The sequence below is a fragment of the Pristiophorus japonicus genome, chromosome 17 (genome assembly GCF_044704955.1).
Source record: "Pristiophorus japonicus isolate sPriJap1 chromosome 17, sPriJap1.hap1, whole genome shotgun sequence".
In the NCBI taxonomy this organism is placed as follows: domain Eukaryota; kingdom Metazoa; phylum Chordata; class Chondrichthyes; family Pristiophoridae; genus Pristiophorus; species Pristiophorus japonicus.
This window is the reverse complement of record NC_091993.1, coordinates 119,805,625-119,829,884: the sequence shown is the minus strand read 5'-3', so window position 1 is coordinate 119,829,884 and position 24,260 is coordinate 119,805,625. Positions and strand designations below refer to the sequence as shown.

At 43.2% G+C, this 24,260-nt stretch overlaps 1 protein-coding gene across 4 annotated transcripts in view; it reads left to right on the top strand.

Annotated features, from left to right (window-relative positions):
* The window catches only part of LOC139228067 (nuclear transcription factor Y subunit alpha-like), a 62,001-nt gene that overhangs the window by 3,660 nt on the left and 34,081 nt on the right, over positions 1-24,260 (top strand). For 3 of the 4 annotated variants that reach the window (XM_070859230.1, XM_070859228.1, XM_070859231.1), the window contains exons 2-3: positions 17,295-17,427; positions 18,260-18,400. In XM_070859230.1, the coding sequence (XP_070715331.1) occupies positions 17,356-17,427; positions 18,260-18,400 (213 nt within the window). In that variant the 5' untranslated portion in view covers positions 17,295-17,355. Of the gene's footprint in view, positions 1-8,263; positions 8,400-17,294; positions 17,428-18,259; positions 18,401-24,260 lie in introns of those variants that run through there. The other variant, XM_070859229.1, reaches the window with a different exon arrangement.

Below are 24,260 nucleotides of genomic sequence, written 5' to 3'. Positions count from 1 at the left end.
CTTTTTCTATCTAATCGATTTATCCAAAAAGCAAACCAAGCATGTTGGAAAGTTTTAACATAGTTTTTAGTTAAATGTAGGAAATTCATGTTGTACATGTACATCTGTAAAAGAGACATTTAGCAATATAGTTAGGTTATTCATCCCTTCGAGCCTGTTCCTCCATTCAGTTAAATCATAGCTGATCTTTATCTCCATTTCTATTTATCTCTTTCTCGCCCCCCCCCCCCCCCTCCTGATATGTAGCACTACCCTTACCTAGTAAAAATCTGTCAGTCTGGGTCTTAAATTTCAATTGACCTGAAATCCATAGATATTTTAGAGGTGAGAAATCTAGATTTCCACTACCCATTGAGAAAAAGTGAATCCTGATTTCACTGCTAGCTCTAATTTTAAGATTGTGTCCTGTTTTGCCCCCTCAATTTTTCTTTGTCCCTTTGTAACTTCCTGCTCCCATTTATGCAAATTACGTGCTTCCTAATTTAGTGTCATCTGTAAACTTGTAAAAGTGTTGGCCATGGATCAATGGTAGTCCTCTGAGGTAGTACTCTTGTCTGATGGGAGTGCTGCACTGTCGGAGGTGAGACATTATAATGAGGCCCCATTTGTCCCCTCAGGTGGACGTAAAATATCCTATGCCACTATTTGTAGAAGAGCTGGGGCAGTCTCCCTGGTGTCCTGGACAATATTTATCTTTCAAGTAATGTTACTAAAACAAATTATCTAGTCATTATCACATTGCTGTTTCTGGGACCTTGCTGTGTGCAAATTAGCTGCCACATTTCCTATATTACAATGGTGACTGCACTTCAAAAGTACTTTATTGGCTGTAAAGCATGGAGTGTCGTCCCAAAGTCATGAGGTGAAAAGCTGAGGCCCCAGTACAGATCCCTGAGAAATACCACTTGTTACATCCTGCCAATCATTGTACATTCCCTTTATCCCTACTCTATGTCCTACCTCCCAACTAATTACTGACCCATGTCACAAGGTTATCTTCAATATCGATTGTTTTTATTTTTGATCTCTTTGTATGGAACCTTATCAATTGTCTTCTGGAAGTCCATATAGACAACATCCATAGACACTCCCCTTCAAAAAAATTCAATGAGATTAGTCAGACATAACCTACCCTACACATTCAGGCTGACTTGATTTACTCAGCTTATATTGGCACTGAAATTCTGATGTCCCGGATCTGTACGAAGTTTCTACGGACCCGGAAAAGCCGGGTTTCAGCAGGCAATGCGCATGCGCTGAAACACGGCTTTTCCGATTTGTCAAGTTTCTGGTTTGACAGATCAGCAGCGAGGACACTTGCAGAACAAGATTTCTGATATGTATGAATATCCTGCCCAGCAAATGTCCGTTAAAATCTTGCGCCTGAAAAAGCAGGCGTATAGCCTACTTTTACAGGCGCAAGTGTTTAAAAATACACATTAAAAATAAAGTTATAAAAACACATTTCATTTTTAAAAACCCTCCCCACTACGGTAAGTTTATTTTAAGGCTTAATTAAAAAAAACTTTTTTAAAAAGTCGGCAAACTTTTTTATAACCACTTTAATTTAAATGAATGTTAAATGTGTACTTTATTTTCTATTTTTTTTACTGTTTTGGGTGTTTGGGGGGAGTTTCTCATTCATAGTAATAGGAGTTCCGTACTTACGTAACTCATATTGCTATGAGTGAGAAACTATACTGTACCTGATTGGCTGCTGTCTCCAGATCCCGGCCTGCGCACGTCCCCACGTGCACGCACTGCAACACGCAGTCACCAGAGGCCTCGGGCTCGGAAGTTCGGACAGGCGGCGCAGCAGCAGCAGATAAGTGCGCATCTTTTTTCTGTTTTTAGGTCATTTGCCCGCGGGAAGAGGTCAACCGGAATTTCAGGGCCATTATTCCAGTACTCAGTCACTGTAACTTACCTCAACACTTTCAAAAGTGAATAGGATATCTACTGAAAAAGAAAAAATATTGCGGGATTATGGGGCAAGAGTGGGACTAATTGGTAGCTCTTTCAGTGAGCCGGGACAACCGACTGAATAGCCTCCTTCTGTACAGTATAATAACTTTTATTTATATAGTGTGATTACACTGTGGTTCTGATGACACATTCTGAAACATCTCCTCAACTGACGTTAATTGCAGTCATGCACATATTTGAGTTTGACCTGGAGTTTGAATTTTTTTGCCAAGACTAAATACAGTAGAAAAATCCCTCTACTTGTATCCAATCTTAAATCCTCTGCTGTCAAGAGTTTTCAATCATTAATAATGGAGAGAACTATTGCATAAAATGTTAATGAGCATGTGCTCACATGGCATCGACCTAGCAGAATGATTGAAGTATTTTGAGCCACATTTTACGAGAGTGAAATACTCCTAATTACAAATTTGTCATTTGATGGTGGTAGTGCTGGGAGGAATTTGAATTCAATGTTGTTGCAAAGTCTGTGGGGCCGATGCACTTCAGATACAACATTTTTGAAGCCCTGGAGCTTCAGTGACTCTTATTGTAGCCAGATGGTGCAGAACTGGTCACTTGCAGTAATTCATAGGTGGCCCCTCGAACGAGGATGGCTTGCTTCCACAAGAGTTCACAGATGTTTCAATGAAGGACCCGATATTCCAGTCCTGAACTCCAATTGAGGGGTTGGAAGTTGCCTGTGCGTGGATTTTTATAATGTGTGGTGACCATTGCACATCAGCCACCACACGGGCTTGACAGAGCTAGGCCTTTATCCAGTGGCAAGGGTTAACCAGGACGACTGGAGACCTGCTCTGCTGCACAGACCTAATGCGCGCGCATATTGCAGTGTGGGCTGGCTCGTGCTGCCCTATTTGCAGTAATTAAAGGTTAAATAAATGTCAATGTGCATTGGAACAATCATGCTAATATGGTGATCCATGAATGCACAAAGATGTGTGTGTACAGAGAAAGCAAGTGTAACCATTAAGAATGAAAACACTAAATGCTGGAAAAGCAGATGAGGCAACATGTTTCTCTCTCCACAGATGCTGCCTGACCTGCTGAGTATTTCTGGCATTTTCTGTTCTTATTTCAGATTTCCAGTGGCTGCAGTATTTTGCTTTTATAAACATTAAATATAGCTACCGCAACTGTAATCAAAAGTTTTTTTTTGTTAATTTGTATCTTAATTTTGTGACTAGGTTTTTGTTTCAAATCCAAAAATGACATTGTAGGAGATTTAACTAGGCCTGAGTTCATCACTATCCATCATTACAGGGCTTGTTGCATCATTACAGCTCGTGTTATGCTTCAAATTAAACTGTCAACATAGTTGGGGGGTTGTGTTGGAAATAAGTGGAACATAAAGTTGGGAAATACCAAGTCTAGCAAAAGTAAATTGTGAACCAAGCAAACTGCTGTATTATAATGAAGAATTATAAAAGTTCTGTTCAACTTGCAATCTACTGATACAACAATAAAGTACATTTATATAGCACCTTTAAGGTAGAAAAACATCCCACGGTGTAATCAATAAATCGGTTTGACCTATGTGACTGCAGACCCACTGTAATGTGTTGACTTTTAACTGCCCTCTGAAATAGCTACTAGCAAGCCACTCTGCCGTAACAAAAAAAACTGCTACAATGGACTGCAGCGGTTCAAGACGGTGGTTCACGATCACCTTCTCAAGGGCAATAAATGCTGACCTTGCCAACGACACCCACATCCCGTGAATACATTTTAAAAAGTGGGCGCCGAGCCAAAGAAGGTGACATTAGGAGGTTCACGATAGGCCAGAGTCCGAGGAACTCTAGTTCTGGGGGCGGGGTTGGGGTGTAATTGGAAGGCTGGAGGAGGTTACAGAAATAGGGAAGGGTAAGACAATAAGGGATTTAAACACATTGATAATTTTAAATTGGACAGTGAGCTACTCAGCAAGAACAGAGGTGATGGCTAAGTGAAACTTTGTATGGATTAGGATGCAAAGGTGATCCAGATAAGTGGCACTTTTTTTGAATAAAACATTTTCTTAAAAAGTGATGGAAAAGTGAGCAGCCTTAGATATCCAGGCTTTCCTTCTTTCCATCTGTCAGTAAATGGTAGAAAGCCAAATTAGTTTGGCTCATTGCTATATGGATGGTACAGTAATAGAAATTGCTTAGTAACTATTCTACTTCGTTGTGACCTTTCCTATTGAACAAGTCCCCAAAATTGAAACCAGTAGTGGGGAAGAATTATTTTGTATTATTTCTGTTCTGTACATTATAGAACAGTGGTAATCAACCACATGCTGAAAATGGTGTATATGGTCAATTGAAAAATCATGCCCTAAAAGACTAGGGAAAAAACCTTGATTGTGTTAACAGTGGCAGCCTGCCATGCCATGCCAGAACGTGATTATGTGAAGCTTACATATTGTTTTCATGCAGCAAACTACTCGTGACTTTTTGGTATGGAAATTTTAATTATATGGAAGTGGAAAATACAGGAGAAATTCTGCAACAGAAGTACAACTAAAGTTGGCATGCAGCAATCTAATCAGTCTACATTTGTTAATTTTATGGCGTTCAAACCCATAAAAGATTCACCATCTGTGAAATGTTATGGTTGAATTCTATCCTACCAAATTAATTTCACTTCACCAAATGAACCATCAGAGTAACTACCCTGTGGCTGTTTTTGAAAAAATAATTGTGTACAAAGCTGGGCACTGATGCCCCACAATTATTCTTTAATGAAATCCTGTTGCCATGCCTGAATGTGGTGAGTTAAGAACATCACAAATGGCGCGCAGTACACAGCTTGTATCATGTGGGTAACATCATCATCATAGTCCCTCGGAATCAAGGAAGACTTGCTTCCACTCTAAAAATGAGTCCTCAGGTGGCTGAACAGTCCAATACGAGAGCCACAGTCCCTGTCACAGGTGGGACAGATAGTCGTTGAGGGAAAGGGTGGGTGGGACTGGTTTGCCGCACCGCTCTTTCTGCTGCCTGCGCTTGATTTCTGCATCATGTCGGCGTCGAGACTTTTAAGTGCTCGGCGCCCTCCCGGATGCACTTTCTCCACTTAGGGCGGGCTTTGGCCAGGGACTCCCAGGTGTCAGTGGGGATGTTGCACTTTATCAGGGAGTCTTTGAGGGTGTCTTTGTAACGTTTCCTCTGCCCACCTTTGGCTCGCTTGTGAGGAACACAGACATGCCAATTCTTGCAAATTTATCGCCAGAGATAGAATTTTTAATTAAAATTAAGCTTCACTCATGATCTTGCAATAGAACCGCCAAATCTCGCGATTTTTTTTCCTCTCCCCTTGCAAAGTTGGTCACGCTCACCTCCCTATCTGAGAGTGAATGTCGAGGAATGCACGTCCTGTCCGGGAGCAAAGGCGCACCGGTTTTTCTGTCCACGGAGGACAGTAGTGATTCCCAGGCTCCAAGGAGCCGCCGCTCACACTGAGCTCGTATATGCTTTTTTCCCCTTCCTCTCCTCAAAGGAGCCAGTTGAATTACTGTGATTTCTCGAAAGTGGGGCGAATGCAGCACCATGTGGGTGAATGAAGCGCAGCTCCTGGCTCAATGTAAATATATGCCCGAGCGTCATCAGAGCCGCTACCACAGCAACCCTGCAAATCAAATTATCTGTGTGTGTGAACCAGCACCCACTTTGCAGCTCAAACAACTCCAAATTAAGTTTAATTACAATGGCTTCAACCAATTTGTAATTTTATTTTCTTTGTTTGAAACAATAGCAATAGGATAATCAATAATTAATTAATATAGATTACCCATTTACATTTAGCAAAGAAATCGTAAGTGAACCAGACTGGATTTACAAGGATCAAACTTGTGTACATTTTGTGGTTTATTTTAAAATTTCTGTGTTTTAGAAAAAAAATTAATTATATCAAATATAGGCTGAACAAAGCACGTGTAAGGGCATAAGCATAACTACTATTTTACTGAAAATGAAAAATACTAATTGCCCCCATGTTATCAACGGAAAAAAGTAAATTTACACGTGCTCGCCTTTTTTTAAAGGGCACAACTACAGTAATAAAGGAATGTAAATTATTTAAATAAGACAGTTTATAAATCTATATTGGTTTATGTTTGGAGAAAAATAGCAACTCATGATTTTTATACCAAATTGCTTGATTTTTAAGAGTTTGTCTCTTGATTTATGAGACGGTGGAATTGGCATTACTGGCAGCAGTGTTCTCAGTATGCCTATTGACAACAATGCTATACTAGATCTTGAAGACATTGAAAAACCAGTAATGAAACTCGACTGTGCACTAAAGAATGATGAGCATAAACAAGAAATACAGATGCCCTATCTTGATATTTATTAGAGTTATATTTAATCACATTTGCTGTTTGGATATTTTGGTGGAAATAAGACAGTACTGATGTTCCCTGAAATTCCTACATCTGTGAACAATTCAAACCTTTATCATGTTAATCTTTTTTACTTTGTCTCCTTTCTGTTTTTCTTTATGCTTACAAATGCTGTGTAACTAGCAGTGGCAACATAGAAAAAACATTGCCAGCCCATTACTCAACTTCACATCCATTGACATGAAATTTATCAACAAACTAGCTGAAGAGTGCTTTATTTTTGCTGCTCATGTCTTTTTTCTCCCCTCCATTTTCCTGCCAACATCTTGGTGAAGAAGAAAATGAAACAGATGCAAAGATTTTTAAATAAACGGGTGAAGAAAATGCATAGAGATCTGATTTGATTTAATGTCTCTTGCACTCTTCTCTCTTCGGCAGTCCCTCGGAGTCGAGGATGACTTGCTTCCAAAATGAGTTCCCGGGTGACTGAGTCCAATGCGGGACCTACAGTCTCTGTCATGGGTGGGGCAGACGGTGGTTAAAGGAATGGGTGGGCGGAATGCTTGGGTTGCCGTGCGCTCCTTCTGCTGTCTACACTTGGCTTCAGCTTGCTCCTGGCAAAGAGACTCGAGGTATTTGGCGCCTTCCCGGATGCTTTTCTTCTGCTTTGAGCGGTCTTGAGCCAGTGATTCCTAGGTGTCGGTGGGGATGTTGCACTCCTCTGCCCACCTGGGGCTCACTTGCCGTGTCGAAGCTCTGAGCACAGCGCTTGTTTTGGGAGTCTCGTATCGGGCATGCGGATGTTGCGGCCCGTCCAGTGGAGCTGATTGAGCGTGGTCAATGCTTCGATGCTGGGGATGTTGACCTGAGAGAGAACATTGACGTTGGTGCATCTATCCTGCCAATGGATTTGTACTAAGCTGATAAATTAGACAGAAAAGAATTTTTTTTAATAAAAGCTGGTACAGATTTCTTCAGGTATTCTAAGCATATTGATAAGCAAATGTTATCACCCGTGACGTCTCTCTTCTAACAATATATCTATCTATTAAAGTCTTCCATCAAATGCATTCATCACACCACAAAGCCTTGTACCTCAAAGATGGTTTCAATGTTTTTGTTAAATAGGAACAAATGACAAGTGAATAGATGCTGAACGTACCAATAAATGAGTAACAAACATTGACGCAAACTCGCAGTCAGCCAACAGCTACCAGTAATTGTTAAAAATGAAAAACAATGACATTTCTCTTTTTTGTAAATTGTTTCAACTGCACTCTTAATTGATTAATCGGAGTGACTCCTGCCAAGGAATCGGATGCTAACTGTTTGGTCCCAAATTTTAAAATTAACGTTCGCCACAACAGTCGGAGGATCTGAGAAGCTTTCTCACCAGCCCGCTCCCATTACGGCTTTTTAAAATTTTCCTCATTCTTGTGTTTAACACCCTTTATGGTCTTACCTCTCCCTACCTCTTAACCTGCTCCATTCGTGCAATTCCACCCGCCCCCACCTCCATGACCAAAGCCTCGAGATCAACTTACCGTTTAATAGGCTGTATATTCCTGGTCATAATACTATTGTATATGTATGTGTGTTTATATGTGTATTTATTCATTAATTTGTTATCAATTTCCTATCATGTTACACACAGGGAGTCGTGACCAGCTGAATTTAGGTTAGAGGGTAGGAGATAATTAGACCAGGCAAGTAATTCAATCCCCATTTTAACGTCATACATTCTGACCTTATTTTTTATATTATTTATAGCTAAATGGAAAAAACTAGCAGAAATTTGGGAAGCAAAAGTAGAGTTGGTTGGAGCATAGCATTTATCCTGCAGTAGAGGCTGAGGAGAGGAGAGGGGAGGGGAGGTGTGTGCAAAACTGAGGTGCTACAGTGCCACCACTGGGAGGAGAGTATAATCACATGGTCTGAACCAGGCAATTTCCATTATAAATATATAATGGGAACAGTTGAGACAACAGGATGTGAAGTTTTGTAGACAGCCAGTGTGTACAAATCTAAGATTTTTAATACATTACAGAAGATTATGAAATGACTAAGCAGTGGGACAGCAGATCTGCAGGTATTTTTTTATTCATTTATGAGATGTGAGCGTCGCTGGCAAGATACAGTTTTAAAAAAAAAATATGGATCCATGATCCATGTAGAAATAACTAGTCTTGGCCAGAGCAGACAAAAAGGTGCTGCTTTTGGCCTCAGTGCCTGCGGGCGAGGGAGGGATAAAATCATAAATAGTTCCCATTCCTGACCGTTGTCCAGTGACTCATACTGGAAAGTGCATATCTGTAGACGATGTGGTGTGGAACAGCTCAAATTTGTGACACATGCCTTTTGAAAAATGGTATATGTGCAATACACCAGGGGACATCACTTGAACTATTGAGTATCAGCCGAGATTGGATAAGGGGAGAACATTGTGAAGGGGTAGAGCAGATAGTTTGAGCGGTCACTAAGTCTGTTAATGTGCTAAGTTTGCTGAATTCTGCCTGCAGAGGTAGCCTTGCTGCCTGATCAATGTCTCCAGTTTACCTGCATAGTTTAAAGAGGGAATCAACAAGAGTGAACTATTAATAGGCCTCTTATCTCACAGACTGAATTAGTTGTACCTGCTGTTACTAATACCCTTAATTTTATAAAGTGTTTACATGAAATATGCAATATTTATAGCAATCTGACCTATCGATTGTACATCTAAGCCAGTTTGAAATGTTACAGGTTTCATTCTGGAACAATAAACCATTGTTATTTCAGAATAGAAAATATATATACACGATGCATGAGCTTACAGTGTAACTGTTTTTTTTTTAAAGTCGTCATTTCATGCGGTCCAAATGTTTGTTCTGTTCCTTCCATGTAACATTTATCCAATGCGTCTAATCTCTAGTTGAATCTCTAGAGTATAAAAGCAGGGAAGAAGTCCTGTTTCAACTGTACAGGGTATTGGTGAGACCACACCTACAGTATCGGTCTCCTTATTTAAGGAAAGATATACATGCATTGGAGACAGTTCAGAGAAAGTTCGCTATGTTGATTCCTGAGATGAAGGGGTTGACTTACAAAGAAAGGTTGAGCAGGTTGGGCCTATACTAATTGGAGTTTAGAAGAATGAGAGGTGATCTTATTGAAACATATAAGATACTGAGGGGGCTCAACAAGGTAGATGCAGAAAGGATGTTTCCACTCGTGGGGGAATCTAGAACTAGGGGGCATAGTTTAAGAATAAGGGTTGTCCATTTAGAACCGAGATGAGGAGGAATGTCTTCTCAGAGGGTCGTAAATCTGCGGAATTCTCTGCCCCAGAGAGCTGTGGAGGCTGGGTCATTGAATAAATTTACGGTGGAGTTAGACAGATTTTTGCACAGTAAGAGAGTGAAAGGTTATGGGGAGTGGGCAGGGAAGTGGAGCTGAGCCCAAGATCAAATCAGCCATGATCTTATTAAATGGCGGAGCAGGCTCGAGGGGCCAAATGGCCTACTCCTGCTCCTATTTCTTATGTTTTTATGAACTGCCAATGTACGTCTGCCAATGAAAGTGCCGTATTGATTAGTAAAAGCACTGTACTTCTAAATATTGGTAGAAATAGGTACTGAATGAGGGATTTAAAAAAATGACACAGTGGGCAAAAAAATGTAAGTATTTTACGGGTCTCTATTGTGATGCAATTTCTAAGTCCTCAGAGCAATGCAGAGTTCCCTCATGTGTTAGGAAGTAAGTACTACAACAGACATAGAAATGTCACAGTTTTGTAAATTTATATATTTGTCATTCCTGAAAATCTTAACATAACTAAAATTGTCCCTTTTGGAATTAATACTTCAGTAAAAGTTGCAGATAGACATTGTATCTTTTGTCTCCACTTCCTCTCTCCCCCTTCATCCAACAATTTGCAAACTGGTTCAGTAAGGGAACATTATTTTCTTACAAGGGCACATGAAGGGAGGGTGTGCTAATATTTCTAGTACAGCTATCAATGGATGTATAATAAATCTGGGAGTCACGAGCTGAAAATTTAATGAAGGCACCATTGTGACCTACTTCCATTGCCCTCAGTCCCTGTTTTCCATTTCTTCAAACTCAATTTTGCTTTGCCCAGATGTGGTAGTCCATCCCGTACTGGCTATACTTGTAAATGGAACTTTGAGACTTTTCTAACCAATAGCAACAACGTTTGGAAGGTGATACAGTGGAACTCGCTTAATCACAAACGCTCAAGACAACCTCGCAAATAGCGATGAAGCAGCAACGGCAACAAAAATCAAGACTGGTTTGGTGTTTGACAATCTATTATTTGCCTAAATTTCGGACATCTTACAACAGTGGTGAATGCACTATAACATCCTGTTTTTTTTAAAGAGAATGCTTGTGATTTTTTTACACTGCAAAGAATAATGTGAAACCTCTGAATTCTAGAAACTTGAGATTCAGAAATGTCATATTTTTGTGCGGCTAGCTTTTGAATTCTCAGTTCCTTAAACCTATCCAAAGCACCCTCTTGCTCACGCAGTGATGAGTGCTATCTTTGCTGAGCCATCTGGAAATTCGACTTCCGTTCCTCCCTCACCCACACAATAACAAATAGGTGGTCAAACTGGCACATTGACCAACAAGCCCAATCACATTGGGAGGTGAAAGCCTCAGGTTCAAAGATAATGAGCAGGATTTCTGCACACAGTTACATAGAAGCAGGAATTGCTATTAAGAAAACTTTTCACAGCTGGATGTATAGGGGGAAAATGGTACGTTAGATATGATCACAAAGTGGGAGTTGCTAAAAAGCAGGTATGCATATACCAGCTTTATTAAACCACTATTGTTACAATCAGATCAATTTTGATTTATTTGCAAAATGCTTTAAGGGGAGTTGAAAGAATAGTCTGAGAAATGTGAATTATTCCAAGCAAGTTTATAGATCAGTGTACTTTTCTGTCCCTTTCCATGAATTTTGCACTCTCCCTGCTCCTTGCTGGGATATGGTTCCGCAGGTAACATAGAAACATAGAAAATAGGTGCAGGAGTAGGCCATTCGGCCCTTCGAGCCTGCACCGCCATTCAATGAGTTCATGGCTGAACATGCAACTTCAATACCCCATTCCTGCTTTCACGCCATACCCCTTGATTCCCCCTAGTAGTAAGGACTATATCCAACTCCTTTTTGAATATATTTAGTGAATTGGCCTCAACAACTTTCTGTGGTAGAGAATTCCACAGGTTCACCACTCTCTGGGTGAAGAAGTTTCTCCACATCTCGGTCCTAAATGGCTTACCCCTTATCCTTAGACTGTGACCCCCGGTTCTGGACTTCCCCAACATTGGGAACATTCTTCCTGCATCTAACCTGTCTTAAACCCATCAGAATTTTAAACGTTTCTATGAGATCCCCTCTCATAGGATCCCTTAGTTTGGATAGGGGCCCTTAGTTTGCCAAGAGGCCATTCTTTATGTATGAGCCCAGATTATGAATGTAGAGACTTTTTTGCATGGAAACGTTACAGTTAATCCCAATCCTGACCTCACCAGTCATCTACACCCTTATGTGATGGAAATAGAATTTTTGTTTTATGAGGCATATATATCATCTATGTATCTTTTAAAAATGGTAGTAGCCCTAAGTATGTAGCTGGAAAACTAATGCTATAGGGCAACTGCTTTTCTGTTTCAAAATCCTAAGAAATTTTGATTCAATTATTAAATTAGTTAATGAGTATTAGTTAAGGTAGAGGTTATCAATTAGTGAGGGGCAAATTATATGTGAAATCCATGAACACCGTGAGGCATGTTACTTTCAACTCGTGTTTTAATACAGTTGATATGGGTTGGTATTCTTGCTTCTGACCTAAATATTGGAACATTTGTTAAGCAAATGGTGATTCACTGTAAATTGCAGATTAGGATAGGCATCATTGTAATGGATAATGTAATTGTTGCTTTGAAGCTTAATGTAATCAAGATGATGGGTGATATCTTTAATTACTTATCCATCAAAGTGAAAACATCCTTTATAACTTCTTCAGTTTTTCTGTTCATCATGTGGCTACCTGAGACAGGTATAGATTGAGCTCTGTAAGCAGAGCCTACATTTGGAATATCAGAGCTTGTGAGGGTTTGGTGAAAAGAAGGGAAAAAATTAGGCTTGTGGCAAAGGTGATGGTACAGGCAATAAGAAATGGGAGCAGGAATAGGTCACCTGGCCCCTCGAGCCTGCTCCACCATTTAATTAGATCATGGCTGATCTGATCATGGACTCAGCTCCACTTTCCCGCCCACTCCCCATATCCCTTTATTCCCTTATCGCACAAAAATCTGTCTATCTCCACCTTAAATATATTCAATGACCCAGCCTCCACAGCTCTCTGGGGCAGGCAATTCCATAGATTTACGACCCTCTGAAAGAAGAAATTCCTCATCTCAGTTTTAAATGGGCGGCCCCTTCTTCTGAGACTATGCCCCCTAGTTTTAGTTTCCCCTATGAGTGGAAATATCCTCTCTACATCCACCTTGTCGAGCCCCCTCATTAGCTTATATGTTTCGATAATTTCACCTCTCATTCTTCTGAAATCCAATGAGTATAGGCTCAATCTACTCAACCTATCTTCATAAGTCAACCCCTTCATCTCCAGAATCAACCTAGTGAACTTTCTCTGAACAGCCTCCAATGCAAGTATATCCTTCCTTAAATATGGAGACCAAAACTGTATGCAGTACTCTAGGTGTGGCCTCACCAATACCCTGTACAGTTGTAGCATGACTTCTCAGCTTTTATACTACATCCCCCTTGCAATAAAGGCCAACATTCCATTTGCCTTCCTGATTACATGCTGTACCTGCATACTAACTTTTTGTGTTTCATGCACAAGAATCCCCAGGTCCTTCTGTACTGCAGCACTTTGCAATTTTTCTCCATTTAAATTATAATTTGCTTTTCTATTATTTCTTCCAAGGTGGAAAACCTTACATTTTCCCACATTAAACTCCATCTGCCAAATTTTTGCCTGTCTATATCCCTTTGCAGATTTCTTGTGTCCTCCTCACAATTTGCTCTCCCACCCATCTTTGTATCATCAACAAACTTGGTTACATTACACACAGTCCCTTCATCCAAGTCATTAATATAGATTGTAAATAGTTGGGGCCCTAGTATCGAACGATTCCTGCGGCACCCCACTAGTTATTGTTTGCCAACCGGAAAATGACCCATTTAGAAACATAGAAAATAGGTGCAGGAGTAGGCCATTCGGCCCTTCGAGCCTGCACCACCATTCAATATGATCATGGCTGATCATTCACCACAGTACCCCTTTCCCGCTTTCTCTCCATACCCCTTGATCCCTTTAGCCGTAAGGGCCATATCTAACTCCCTCCTGAATATATCCAATGAACTGGCATCAACGACTCTCTGCGGCAGGGAATTCCACAGGTTAACAACTCTGAGTGAAGAAGTTCCTCCTCATCTCAGCCCTAAATGGCCTACCCCTTATCCTAAGACTATGTCCCCTGGTTCTGGACTTCCCCAACATCGGGAACATTCTTCCCACATCTAACCTGTCCTGTCCCGTCAGAATCTTATACGTTTCTATGAAATCCCCTCTCATCCTTCTAAACTCCAGTGTACAAAGGCCCAGTTGATCCAGTCTCCTCCATATGTCAGTCCAGCCATTCGTGGAATCAGTCTGGTGAACCTTCACTGCACTCCCTCAATAGCAAGAACGTCCTTCCTCATTTTAGAAGACCAAAACTGAACACAATATTCCAGGTGAGGCCTCACCAAGGCCCTGTCCAACTGCAGTAAGACCTCCCTGCACCTATGTTCAAATCCCCTAGCTGTGAAGGCCAACATGCCATTTGCCTTCACTGCCTGCTGTATCTGCATGCCAACTTTCAGTGACTGATGAACCATGACGCCCAGGTCTCGTTGCACCTCGACTTTTCCTAATCTGCCACCATTCAGATAATATTCTGCCTTCGTGTTTTTGCCACCAAAGTGGATAACCTCACATTTATCCACATTATACTGCATCTGCCATGCATTTGCCCACTCACCGAACCTGTCCAAATCACCCTGCAGCCTCTTAGCATCCTCCTCACAGCTCACACCGCCACCCAGTTTAGTGTCATCTGCAAACTTGGCGATATTACATGCAATTCCTTCATCCAAATCATTAATGTAAAGAGCTGGAATCCCAGCTCTCTGTTTTCTGTTAGTTAGCCAATCCTCTATCCATGCTAATATATTACCCCCAACCCCGTGAACTTTTATCTTGTGCAATAACTTATATGTGGCACCTTATCAAATGCCTTCTGGAAATCCAAATACACCACATCCACTGGTTCCCCCTTATCCACCCTGCTCATTATATCCTCAAAGAAATCCAGCAAATTTGTCAAACATGATTTCCCTTTCATAAACCCATGTTGACTCTGCTTGATTGAATCATGCTTTTCCAAATGTCCTGCTACTGCTTCCTTAATAATGGACTCCAACATTTTCCCAACGACAAATGTTAGGCTAACTGGTCTCTAGTTTCCTGCTTTCTGTTGGCCTTTTTTAAATAGGGGCGTTACATTTGCGGTTTTCTAATCCGCTGGGACCGCCCCAGAATCCAGGGAATTTTGGTACATTACATCCAATGCATCCACTATCTCTGCAGCCACTTCTTTTAAGACCCTAGGATGTAAGCCATCCAGAGGACTTGCCCGCCTTTAGTCCCATTATTTTACCGAGTACCACTACTTTAGTGATTGTATTAAGTTCCTCCCTCCCTATTGCCCCTTGATTATCCAATATTGGGATGTTTTAGTGTATTCTACCGTGAAGACCGATACAAAATATTTGTTCACAGTCTCTGCCATTTCCCTGTTCCCATTATTAATTCCCTAGTCTCATCCTCTAAGGGACCAACATTTACTTTAGTCAGTCTTGGTGGCTCAATGTGGGCTCATTTCTTTGTATTTATTCTTGTGATGTGGTTGACAGGAGGAAGGCCACACGTATTGCCTGAGAAAGTTGCTTTCTTGGAACTGTTACCTTCATTGAAGTCATAGTACTTTAGTGATGGTGTTAGGTGGAGAATTCCAGGATTTTGGTCTAACCACAATGAGGGAGAGGTGATGTAGATCCAAGTTAGGATGGTGTGTGACTTGGTGGGGAACGTAGAGGGGATGGTGTACCATGATATTTCTGCTCTTGTCCTTCTCTGAGGTAGAGGTTACAGGAATGGTGGGTGCTGTCAAAATAAACTTGGTGAGTTCCTGCAGTGCATTTGGTAGATACTGCACACTGTAGCCACAGTGTGCTGGGTAGTGGACACGGTAGATATCGTGTGCCGTGGCAGGGGTACAGATCAAGCAGGTCGTTCTGTCCTGGATGGTGTCTTGAGTATTTTTGCTGCTGCGCCTATCCAGTAATTATTCCATCACAGATGTTCCTTCGCAGGTCGGGGCTGCGGCGAATGCCAGGTCACCACGCTCTTTTTAAGACCCCGACCTGCCGCAGATGTTCCTCGTAGTTGCCGGGGCCTTAAAAAGAGCATACCACTTCAAGGTACAGCACAAGCTGGTCCGGGAGGGCGATGGCAGTGAAGAGGGCGACTGGATCGGACGTCACCATAATCTAGGTCGGTGATTGGAACATGGGAAGGTACAGCAGGAGTGGCAAGGTACAGCAGGAGCGGCGAGGTCGGGGCACAGGAGCGGCAAGTGATCGTGGAGCGATATGATCGAGGCCCAGGAGAGGCATGAGTTCGGGGTCCAGAAGAGGCGAGGGCCCAGGGGCAGCATGGACCAGTCCACACTGCGATATGTGTGAGCACTAGGTCCGTGCAGCAGAACTGGTCTCCAGTCGTCTTGGTTAATCTTTGCCACTGGACCAAGACCTAGCTCTTTCAAGCCCGTGTGGTGGCTGATGTGCAACGGTCACCACACGTTAAAAAAAAAATCCACGCACAGGCATCTTCCACCCCTCAACGTGTAGTTCGGGACCTGGAATATTAAGTCCTTCATTGAAACACCTGTGAACTCATCCTTTTTTGGCATTGAAGCAAGTCATCCTCGATAAGAGGGACCGCTTAAGAGAGAGAGATTCCATCACAGTCCTGATTAAGCCTTATAGATGAGGAATCAGGAGGTGAGTCACTCATCACAGTACCTAGCCACTACTCTGCTGATATAGCCACAGTGTTGATGTGGCTGATCCATAGGCTTCTGATCAGTGAGGATCCATCAGTTGTTGAAAGTGGGGACCACTGATGCTATTGAAGGTAAAAGGGAGCTGGTTGGACTTGTTGGGAATGGTGGTTGCCTGGCACTTGTATGGTGCTAATGATAGCTGCCATTTGTCAGCCCTAGCCTAAATGTTGTCCACATCCTGCTGTAAGCTGGCATGGGCTGCTTCATTACCTGAGGGAGTTTTGAATTGAGTGGAACACTGGAATAATCAGTAAATAGCCCCACTTCTGACCTTAGAATGGAGGACAGCTCATTGATGAAGCAGGTGAAGATTGTTAGGTCAAGGACACTGCCCTGAGAAACGTGCTGGCTGGCCTTTGGTGATCAAGACCGTCTTCCTGCATGACCTCATCAATAGCTGGAGGTCAGGAAGTAAAGGGAAGGGATAACACAACCAGGAGGTATTGTTGTACAATACATTATTTAAGTTGCAATTTTACATAGTTTTTTTGCATCACATTATCAAAATGCCCAAAACATCAGAGTTGAAAGGAATTTTTCATGGTCTGAACTCCATGGTCAAACTCCTTCCTACAGTATGTTTGGTCGGATGCATTTGTGTATAATTATATATTGCAATTATGAATTTTGCACCTCATCTGACCTGCATCCCACTTGCCTGTCTTATCTATATGTGTTTATGTGTGTTGTAATAATTCTAGAATACTATAACTGATGCCAGAATGTTTACAGAATGAATGAGAATTTCACATCTTCCTGTAACTTTTTTTTTTAGGTTTTGCCATTCAATTTGAGCAACATTCTGCCAAGAAGCTGTTTACACATTCAAGTTAATAATGGAACAGTACACAGCGAATAATAGCAATTCAACCGAACAGATAGTAGTTCAGGGACAAATTCAACAACAGGTATGAATCAAATGAACTGAATACTTTAATTTGTGAATGTGGTTTGCATGTGCAGAATGTATAAAATTTTATTTTTTGATGACAGCCAGAACACACATTTTACCATAGTAATAGTGTTCATGGAGGGAGGCAGCATGTGATTTGCTCACGACCTTCTGTTGCCAATCTTCAGGCAGTGTGCAAGAGTGGCCCAGGATAGCTTGCCATTTTTATATGTTTTTCCCGTCCTTTCTCCTTTCTCAAAACCAACTGCAAGATTGGAACCTTGCTGTATGGGTAACTCTGCCATATAGCAAATCATATCATGCCACTTTGGCATAGCATGCTGGAGCACAATGCTCTGTGCCACTATAGTATCGTACAGTAAAACCTTAATCTATACTGTAACTTAGTGCTCTTGCAATTGCCACGCTTAGTCAAATGCCAATGTTCCCAATTTGTGCTGGAATTCAAACAAGATGGCATTTGGCCTCAGTACGTCTGGGTTCCTGCTTGTGGCTGCTGTGCTGTGCTGTGCCTGCTGGAAATTGCCTGTCTAGACATCGGGCGAGGGCAGGATTGAGCTTGGTTCCATTTCCCTCAAGGATCTGGCCAACACTCACTTTGTGAGTGGTTACAGAGGACAGCTGTTGCCTGCTATCCATCAGGAATCACAACCTTCAGGAGAAAACTGCAAAGAAAGGGGAAAATATAACTTCAGCTTTTATTGTCTTGATTGTGAGATTGAAAATGATTTGGGTCTTGTACAAGTACTGTATTTTTGTGTCTAATACAGCACTAATTCTCTGCTTTTATATTTTATTTTACCCCTCTCTGTTGTTTATTGGTCCAGGGTCAGCCATTGATGGTCCAAGTTAGTGGTGGTCAGCTAATCACATCCACTGGTCAGCCAATCATGGTTCAAGCAGTGCCGACCAGTCAGGGACAGACAATTATGCAGGTTCCTGTTTCCGGAGGACAGGGTATACAACAGGTCAGAACATATTTCCTTCTCATAAAATAATCTTTTTTTCTCCTCTGGATTAATTTCTTTGGTTTAGGGATATTGGGCTCAATTTTCCCCAAAGCCGTTTTTTGCTGTACTTGAAGAGTTACGCCCGTTTTTTGGGGGCCCAACTGCACCCAAAAAAATCATCCAACTTTCCCCGTTTGAATTTTGGCGCCGCCTAGTCTGTCCTTTAGCTTTGAGGGTGGAGCCTAAGATCTGCGCCAAAAAGATCGGGTAGCCAGCGTAATGAGGGACACACTGCGGGCTGAGGTTGGAAAGTGAAACATACAACACATTCTGGCCAGCTCACTGCAACCTGCACAAGCACATTGCAGCAGCATTCCATCATTAAATTATTAAAATGTTTATGCCAAAAGTCTATTTCCCCCCCCCCCCCCCCCCCCTCCAAGTGCCACTCCTAACCATGGCCGAAAAGCCTCCCGGTGCCGGGTGCTGCTCCTAACCTTGGCCGAAAGACTTCCCTCCCCTCCCAGTGCTGGTTGCCACTGCTAACCCTGGCCAAAGGGCCTCCCTCTTCCCGATGCCAGCTACCATTGCAAGCCCTGGCTGAAGGGCTTCCCTCCTCCTGATATCGGCTACCGCTGCTAGCTCTGGCCAAAGGGCCTCCGGGTGCCAGGTGCTGCTCCTAACTCTGGCCGAAAGGCTTCTTTCCCGTGCTGGTTGCCGCTCCTAACCCTGGCCGAAAGGCCTCTCCCCTCTCCCCTCTCTGCTGATGCTATCCGGGCCGTGGAACTCTATCTACTTGCGCTGATTTTCATACCTGTGCCGATTTTGTTAACTTCAGTTCAGAGTGGTCACATACGCTGTCCTAAGAAAAATTGAAATAAATCGGAGCTGGCCAAACTTGCTTAAATTGCCAGAATTGGCACGGGTGGCAGGTTATAAAAGGCCCAGCGGGAGAGTGAGGCGGTGGCAGTTGGAGCAGCGCGAGTCCGGGGTCGGAGGCCTATAAAAGGCCCAGCGGGAGAGTGAGGCGGCGGCAGTTGGAAGAACGTGAGTCCGGGGTCGGAGGCCTATAAAAGGCCCAGCGGGAGAGTGAGGCAGTGGCAGTTGGAGCAGCGTGAGTCCGGGGTCGGAGGCCTATAAAAGGCCCAGCGGGAGAGTGAGGCGGCGGCAGTTGGAGCAACGCGAGTCTGGGGTCAGAGGCCTATAAAAGGCCCAGCGGGAGAGTGAGGCGGCGGCAGTTGGAGCAGCGTGAGTCCGGGGTCGGAGGCCTATAAAAGGCCCAGCGGGAGAGTGAGGCAGTGGCAGTTGGAGCAGCGTGAGTCCGGGGTCGGAGGCCTATAAAAGGCCCAGCGGGAGAGTGAGGCAGTGGCAGTTGGAGCAGCGTGAGTCCGGGGTCGGAGGCCTATAAAAGGCATGCTTGTGCAGCTACAGGGAGAAGGCAAAAAAGAAGTAAAAAGAAACAGAAAGGTGACATCACAGTAAAACGGGTAAGTGATTGGCTGGTGATTGGTGAGTAGTTTTTCTTTCTTCTCTAACAGTGAGTAAACTTTAACATTATTGTTGCCTATCTAAAGGTTAAGTCATGGCAGAAGAGCTCGGTCACGTGTTATGCTCCTCCTGTACCATGTGGGAACTCGGGGACGACTCCAGTGACCCTGACGACTACGTGTGCGGGAAGTGTATCCACCTCCAGCTCCTGACGGTCCGCGTTGCGGAGTTGGAGCTGAGGGTGGATTCACTCTGGAGCATCCACGATGCTGAGAATGACGTGAGTAGCACGTGTAGCGAGTTGGTCATACCACAGGAGAAGGGTCCACAGCCAGACAGGGAATGGAAGACCAGCAGGAAGAGCAGTGCAAAGAAGGTAGTGCAAGGGTCCCCTGTGGTCATCCTCCTGCAAAACAGTTACACTGCTTTGAGTACTGTTGAGGGAGATGACTCATCAGGGGAGGGCAGCAGCAGTCAAGTTCATGGCACCGTGGCTGGCTCTGTTGCACAGGAGGGCAGGAAAAAGAGTGGGAGAGCGATAGTGATAGGGGATTCAATTGTTAGGGGAATAGATAGGCGTTTCTGCGGCCGCAACCGAGACTCCAGGATAGTATGTTGCCTCCCTGGTGCAAAGGTCAAGGATGTCTTGGAGCGGGTGCAGGACATTCTAAAAAGGGAGGGAGAACATCCAGTTGTAGTGGTGCACATTGGTACCAACGACATAGGTTAAAAAAAAGGGATGAGGTCCTACGAAACGAATTTAAGGAGCTAGGAGCTAAATTTAAAAAGTAGGACCTCAAAAGTAGTAATCTCGGGATTGCTACCAGTACCACGTGCTAGTCAGAGTAGGAATCGCAGGATAGCGCAGATGAATACGTGACTTGAGCAGTGATGCATCAGAGAGGGATTCAAACTCCTGGGGCATTGGAACCGGTTCTGGGGGAGGTGGGACCAGTACAAACTGGACGGTCTGCACCTGGGCAGGACCGGAACCAATGTCTTGGGGGGGAGTGTTTGCTAGTGCTGTTGGGGAGGAGTTAAACTAATATGGCAGGGGAATGGGAACCAATGGAGGGAGACAGAGGGAAACAAAAAGGAGACAAAAGCAAAAAACAGAAAGGAGATGAGAAAAAGTGGAGGGCAGAGAAACGCAAGACAAAGAACAAAAAGGGCCACTGTACAACAAAATTCTAAAAGGACAAAGGGTGTTAAAAAAACAAGCCTGAAGGCTTTGTGTCTTAATGCAAGAAGTATCCGTAATAAGGTGGATGAATTAACTGTGCAAATAGATGTTAACAAATATGATCTGATTGGGATTATGGAGACGTGGCTCCAGGATGATCAGGGCTGGGAACTCAACATTCAGGAAGGATAGAATAAAAGGAAAAGGAGGTGGGGTAGCATTGCTGGTTAAAGAGGAGATTAATACAATAGTTAGGAATGACATTAGCTTGAATGATGTGGAATCTATATGGGTAGAGCTGCAGAACACCAAAGGGCAAAAAACGTTAGTGGGAGTTGTGTACAGACCTCCAAACAGTAGTAGTGATGTTGGGGAGGGCATCAAACAAGAAATTATGGGCGCATGCAATAAGGGTGCAGCAGTTATCATGGGTGACTTTAATATGCACATAGATTGGGCTAACCAAACTGGAAGCAATACGGTGGAGGAGGATTTCCTGGAGTGCATAAGGGATGGTTTTTTAGACCAATATGTCGAGGAACCAACTAGGGGGGAGGCCATCTTAGACTGGGTGTTGTGTAATGAGAGAGGATTAATTAGCAATCTCGTTGTGCGAGGCCCCTTTGGGAAGAGTGACCATAATATGGTGGAATTCGGCATTAGGATGGAAAATGAAACAGTTAATTCAGAGACCATGGTCCAGAACTTAAAGAAGGGTAACTTTGAAGGTATGAGGCGTGAATTGGCTAGGATTGATTGGCGAATGATACTTGAGGGGTTGACTGTGGATGGGCAATGGCAGACATTTAGAGACCGCATGGATGAACTACAACAATTGTACATTCCTGTCTGGCATAAAAATAAAAATGCGAAGGTGGCTCAACCGTGGCTATCAAGGGAAATCAGGGATAGTATTAAAGCCTAGGAAGAGACATACAAATTGGCCAGAAATAGCAGCGACTGGGAGAAATTTAGAACTCAGCAGAGGAGGACAAAGGGTTTGATTAGGGCAGGGAAAATGGAGTACAAGAAGAAGCTTGCAGGGAACATTAAGACGGATTGCAAAAGTTTCTATAGATATGTAAAGAGAAAAAGGTTAGTAAAGACAAATGTAGGTCCCCTGCAGTCAGAATCAGGGGAAGTCATAATGGGGAACAAAGAAATGGCGGACCAATTGAACAAGTACTTTGGTTCGGTATTCACTAAGGAGGACACTAACAACATTCCGGATATAAGAAGGGTCAGCGGGTCTAGTAAGGAGGAGGAACTGAGGGAAATCCTTATTAGTCGGGAAATTGTGTTGAGGAAATTGATGGGATTGAAGGCCGATAAATCTACAGGGCCTGATGGACTGCATCCCAGAGTACTTAAGGAGGTAGCCTTGGAAATAGCAGATGCATTGACAATCATTTTCCAACATTCCATTGACTCTGGATCAATTCCTATCGAGTGGAGGGTAGCCAATGTAACTCCACTTTTTAAAAAAGGAGGGAGAGAGAAAACAGGGAATTATAGACCGGTCAGCCTGACATCGGTAGTGGGTAAGATGATGGAATCAATTATTCAGGATTCATAGCAGCGCGTTTGGAAAGAGGTGACATGATAGGTCCAAGTCAGCATGGATTTGTGGAAGGGAAATCATGCTTGACAAATCTTCTGGAATTTTTTGAGGATGTTTCCAGTAGAGTGGACAAGGGAGAACCATTTGATGTGGTATATTTGGACTTTCAGAAGGCTTTCGTCAAGGTTCCACACAAGAGATTAATGTGCAAAGTTAAAGCATATGGGATTGGGGGTTGTGTGCTGAAATGGATTGAGAAATGGTTGTCAGACAGGAAGCAAAGAGTAGGAGTAAATGGGTACTTTTCAGAATGGCAGGCGGTGAGTAGTGGGGTACCGCAAGGTTCTGTGCTGGAGCCCCAGCTGTTTACACTGTACATTAATGATTTAGACGAGGGGATTAAATTTGGTATCTCCAAATTTGCGGATGACACTAAGTTAGGTGGCAGTGTGAGCTGCGAGGAGATGCTCTGAGGCTGCAGAGCGACTTGAATAGGTTAGGTGAGTGGACAAATGCGTGGCAGATGAAGTATAATGTGGATAAATGTGAGGTTGTCCACTTTGGTGGTAAAAACAGAGAGACAGACTATTATCTGAATGGTGACAGATTAGGAAAAGAGGAGGTGCAACGAGACCTGGGTGTCATGGTACATCAGTCATTGAAGGTTGGCATGCAGGTACAGCAGGCGGTTAAGAAAGCAAATGGCATGTTGGCCTTCATAGCGAGGAGATTTGAGTACAGGGGCAGGGAGGTTTTGCTATAGTTGTACAGGGCCTTGGTGAGGCCACACCTGGAGTATTGTGTACAGTTTTGGTCTCCTAACTTGAGGAAGGACATTCTTGTTATTGAGGGAGTGCAGCGAAGGTTCACCAGACTGATTCCCGGGATGGCGGGACTGACCTATCAAGAAAGACTGGATCAACTGGGCTTGTATTCACTGGAGTTCAAAAGAATGAGAGGGGACCTTATAGAAACGTTTAAAATTCTGATGGGTTTAGACAGGTTAGATGCAGGAAGAATGTTCACAATGTTGGGGAAGTCCAGAACCAGGGTCACAGTCTAAGGATAAGTGGTAAGCCATTTAGGACCGAGATGAGGAGAAACTTCTTCACCCAGAGAGTGGTGAACCTGTGGAATTTTCTACCACAGAAAGTTGTTGAGGCCAATTCACTAAATATATTCAAAAAGGAGTTAGATGTCGTCCTTACTACTAGGGGGATCAAGGGGTATGGCAAGAAAGCAGGAATGGGGTACTGAAGTTGCATGTTCAGCCATGAACTCATTGACTGGCGGTGCAGGCTAGAAGAGCCGAATGGCCTACTCCTGCACCTATTTTCTATGTTTCTATGTTAGGCCCCCAATGAGGTAAAAAGAAATCGTAGCCTAAAAAATTCCTAAGTGAGTTATGCTCGCGCAGAAACTTTGGGGAAACTTGGAGATTTTAATTTACTCCAAAGAAAAGGGGCAGGCCAAAAAAACGGCACGGAAAATTGAGCCCAGAATTTCTGTTGTAGTACACTCTTAACTATTGTCACTAAATAGCACGTGGGTGTACTAAGCCATTCAGATTCGCGGCTTGTGCTGAGTTAGCTGATCTCAGCAGGAGGTAGTTCGGATAACCCAATTGGTCTCCGCATCTCTAGAGC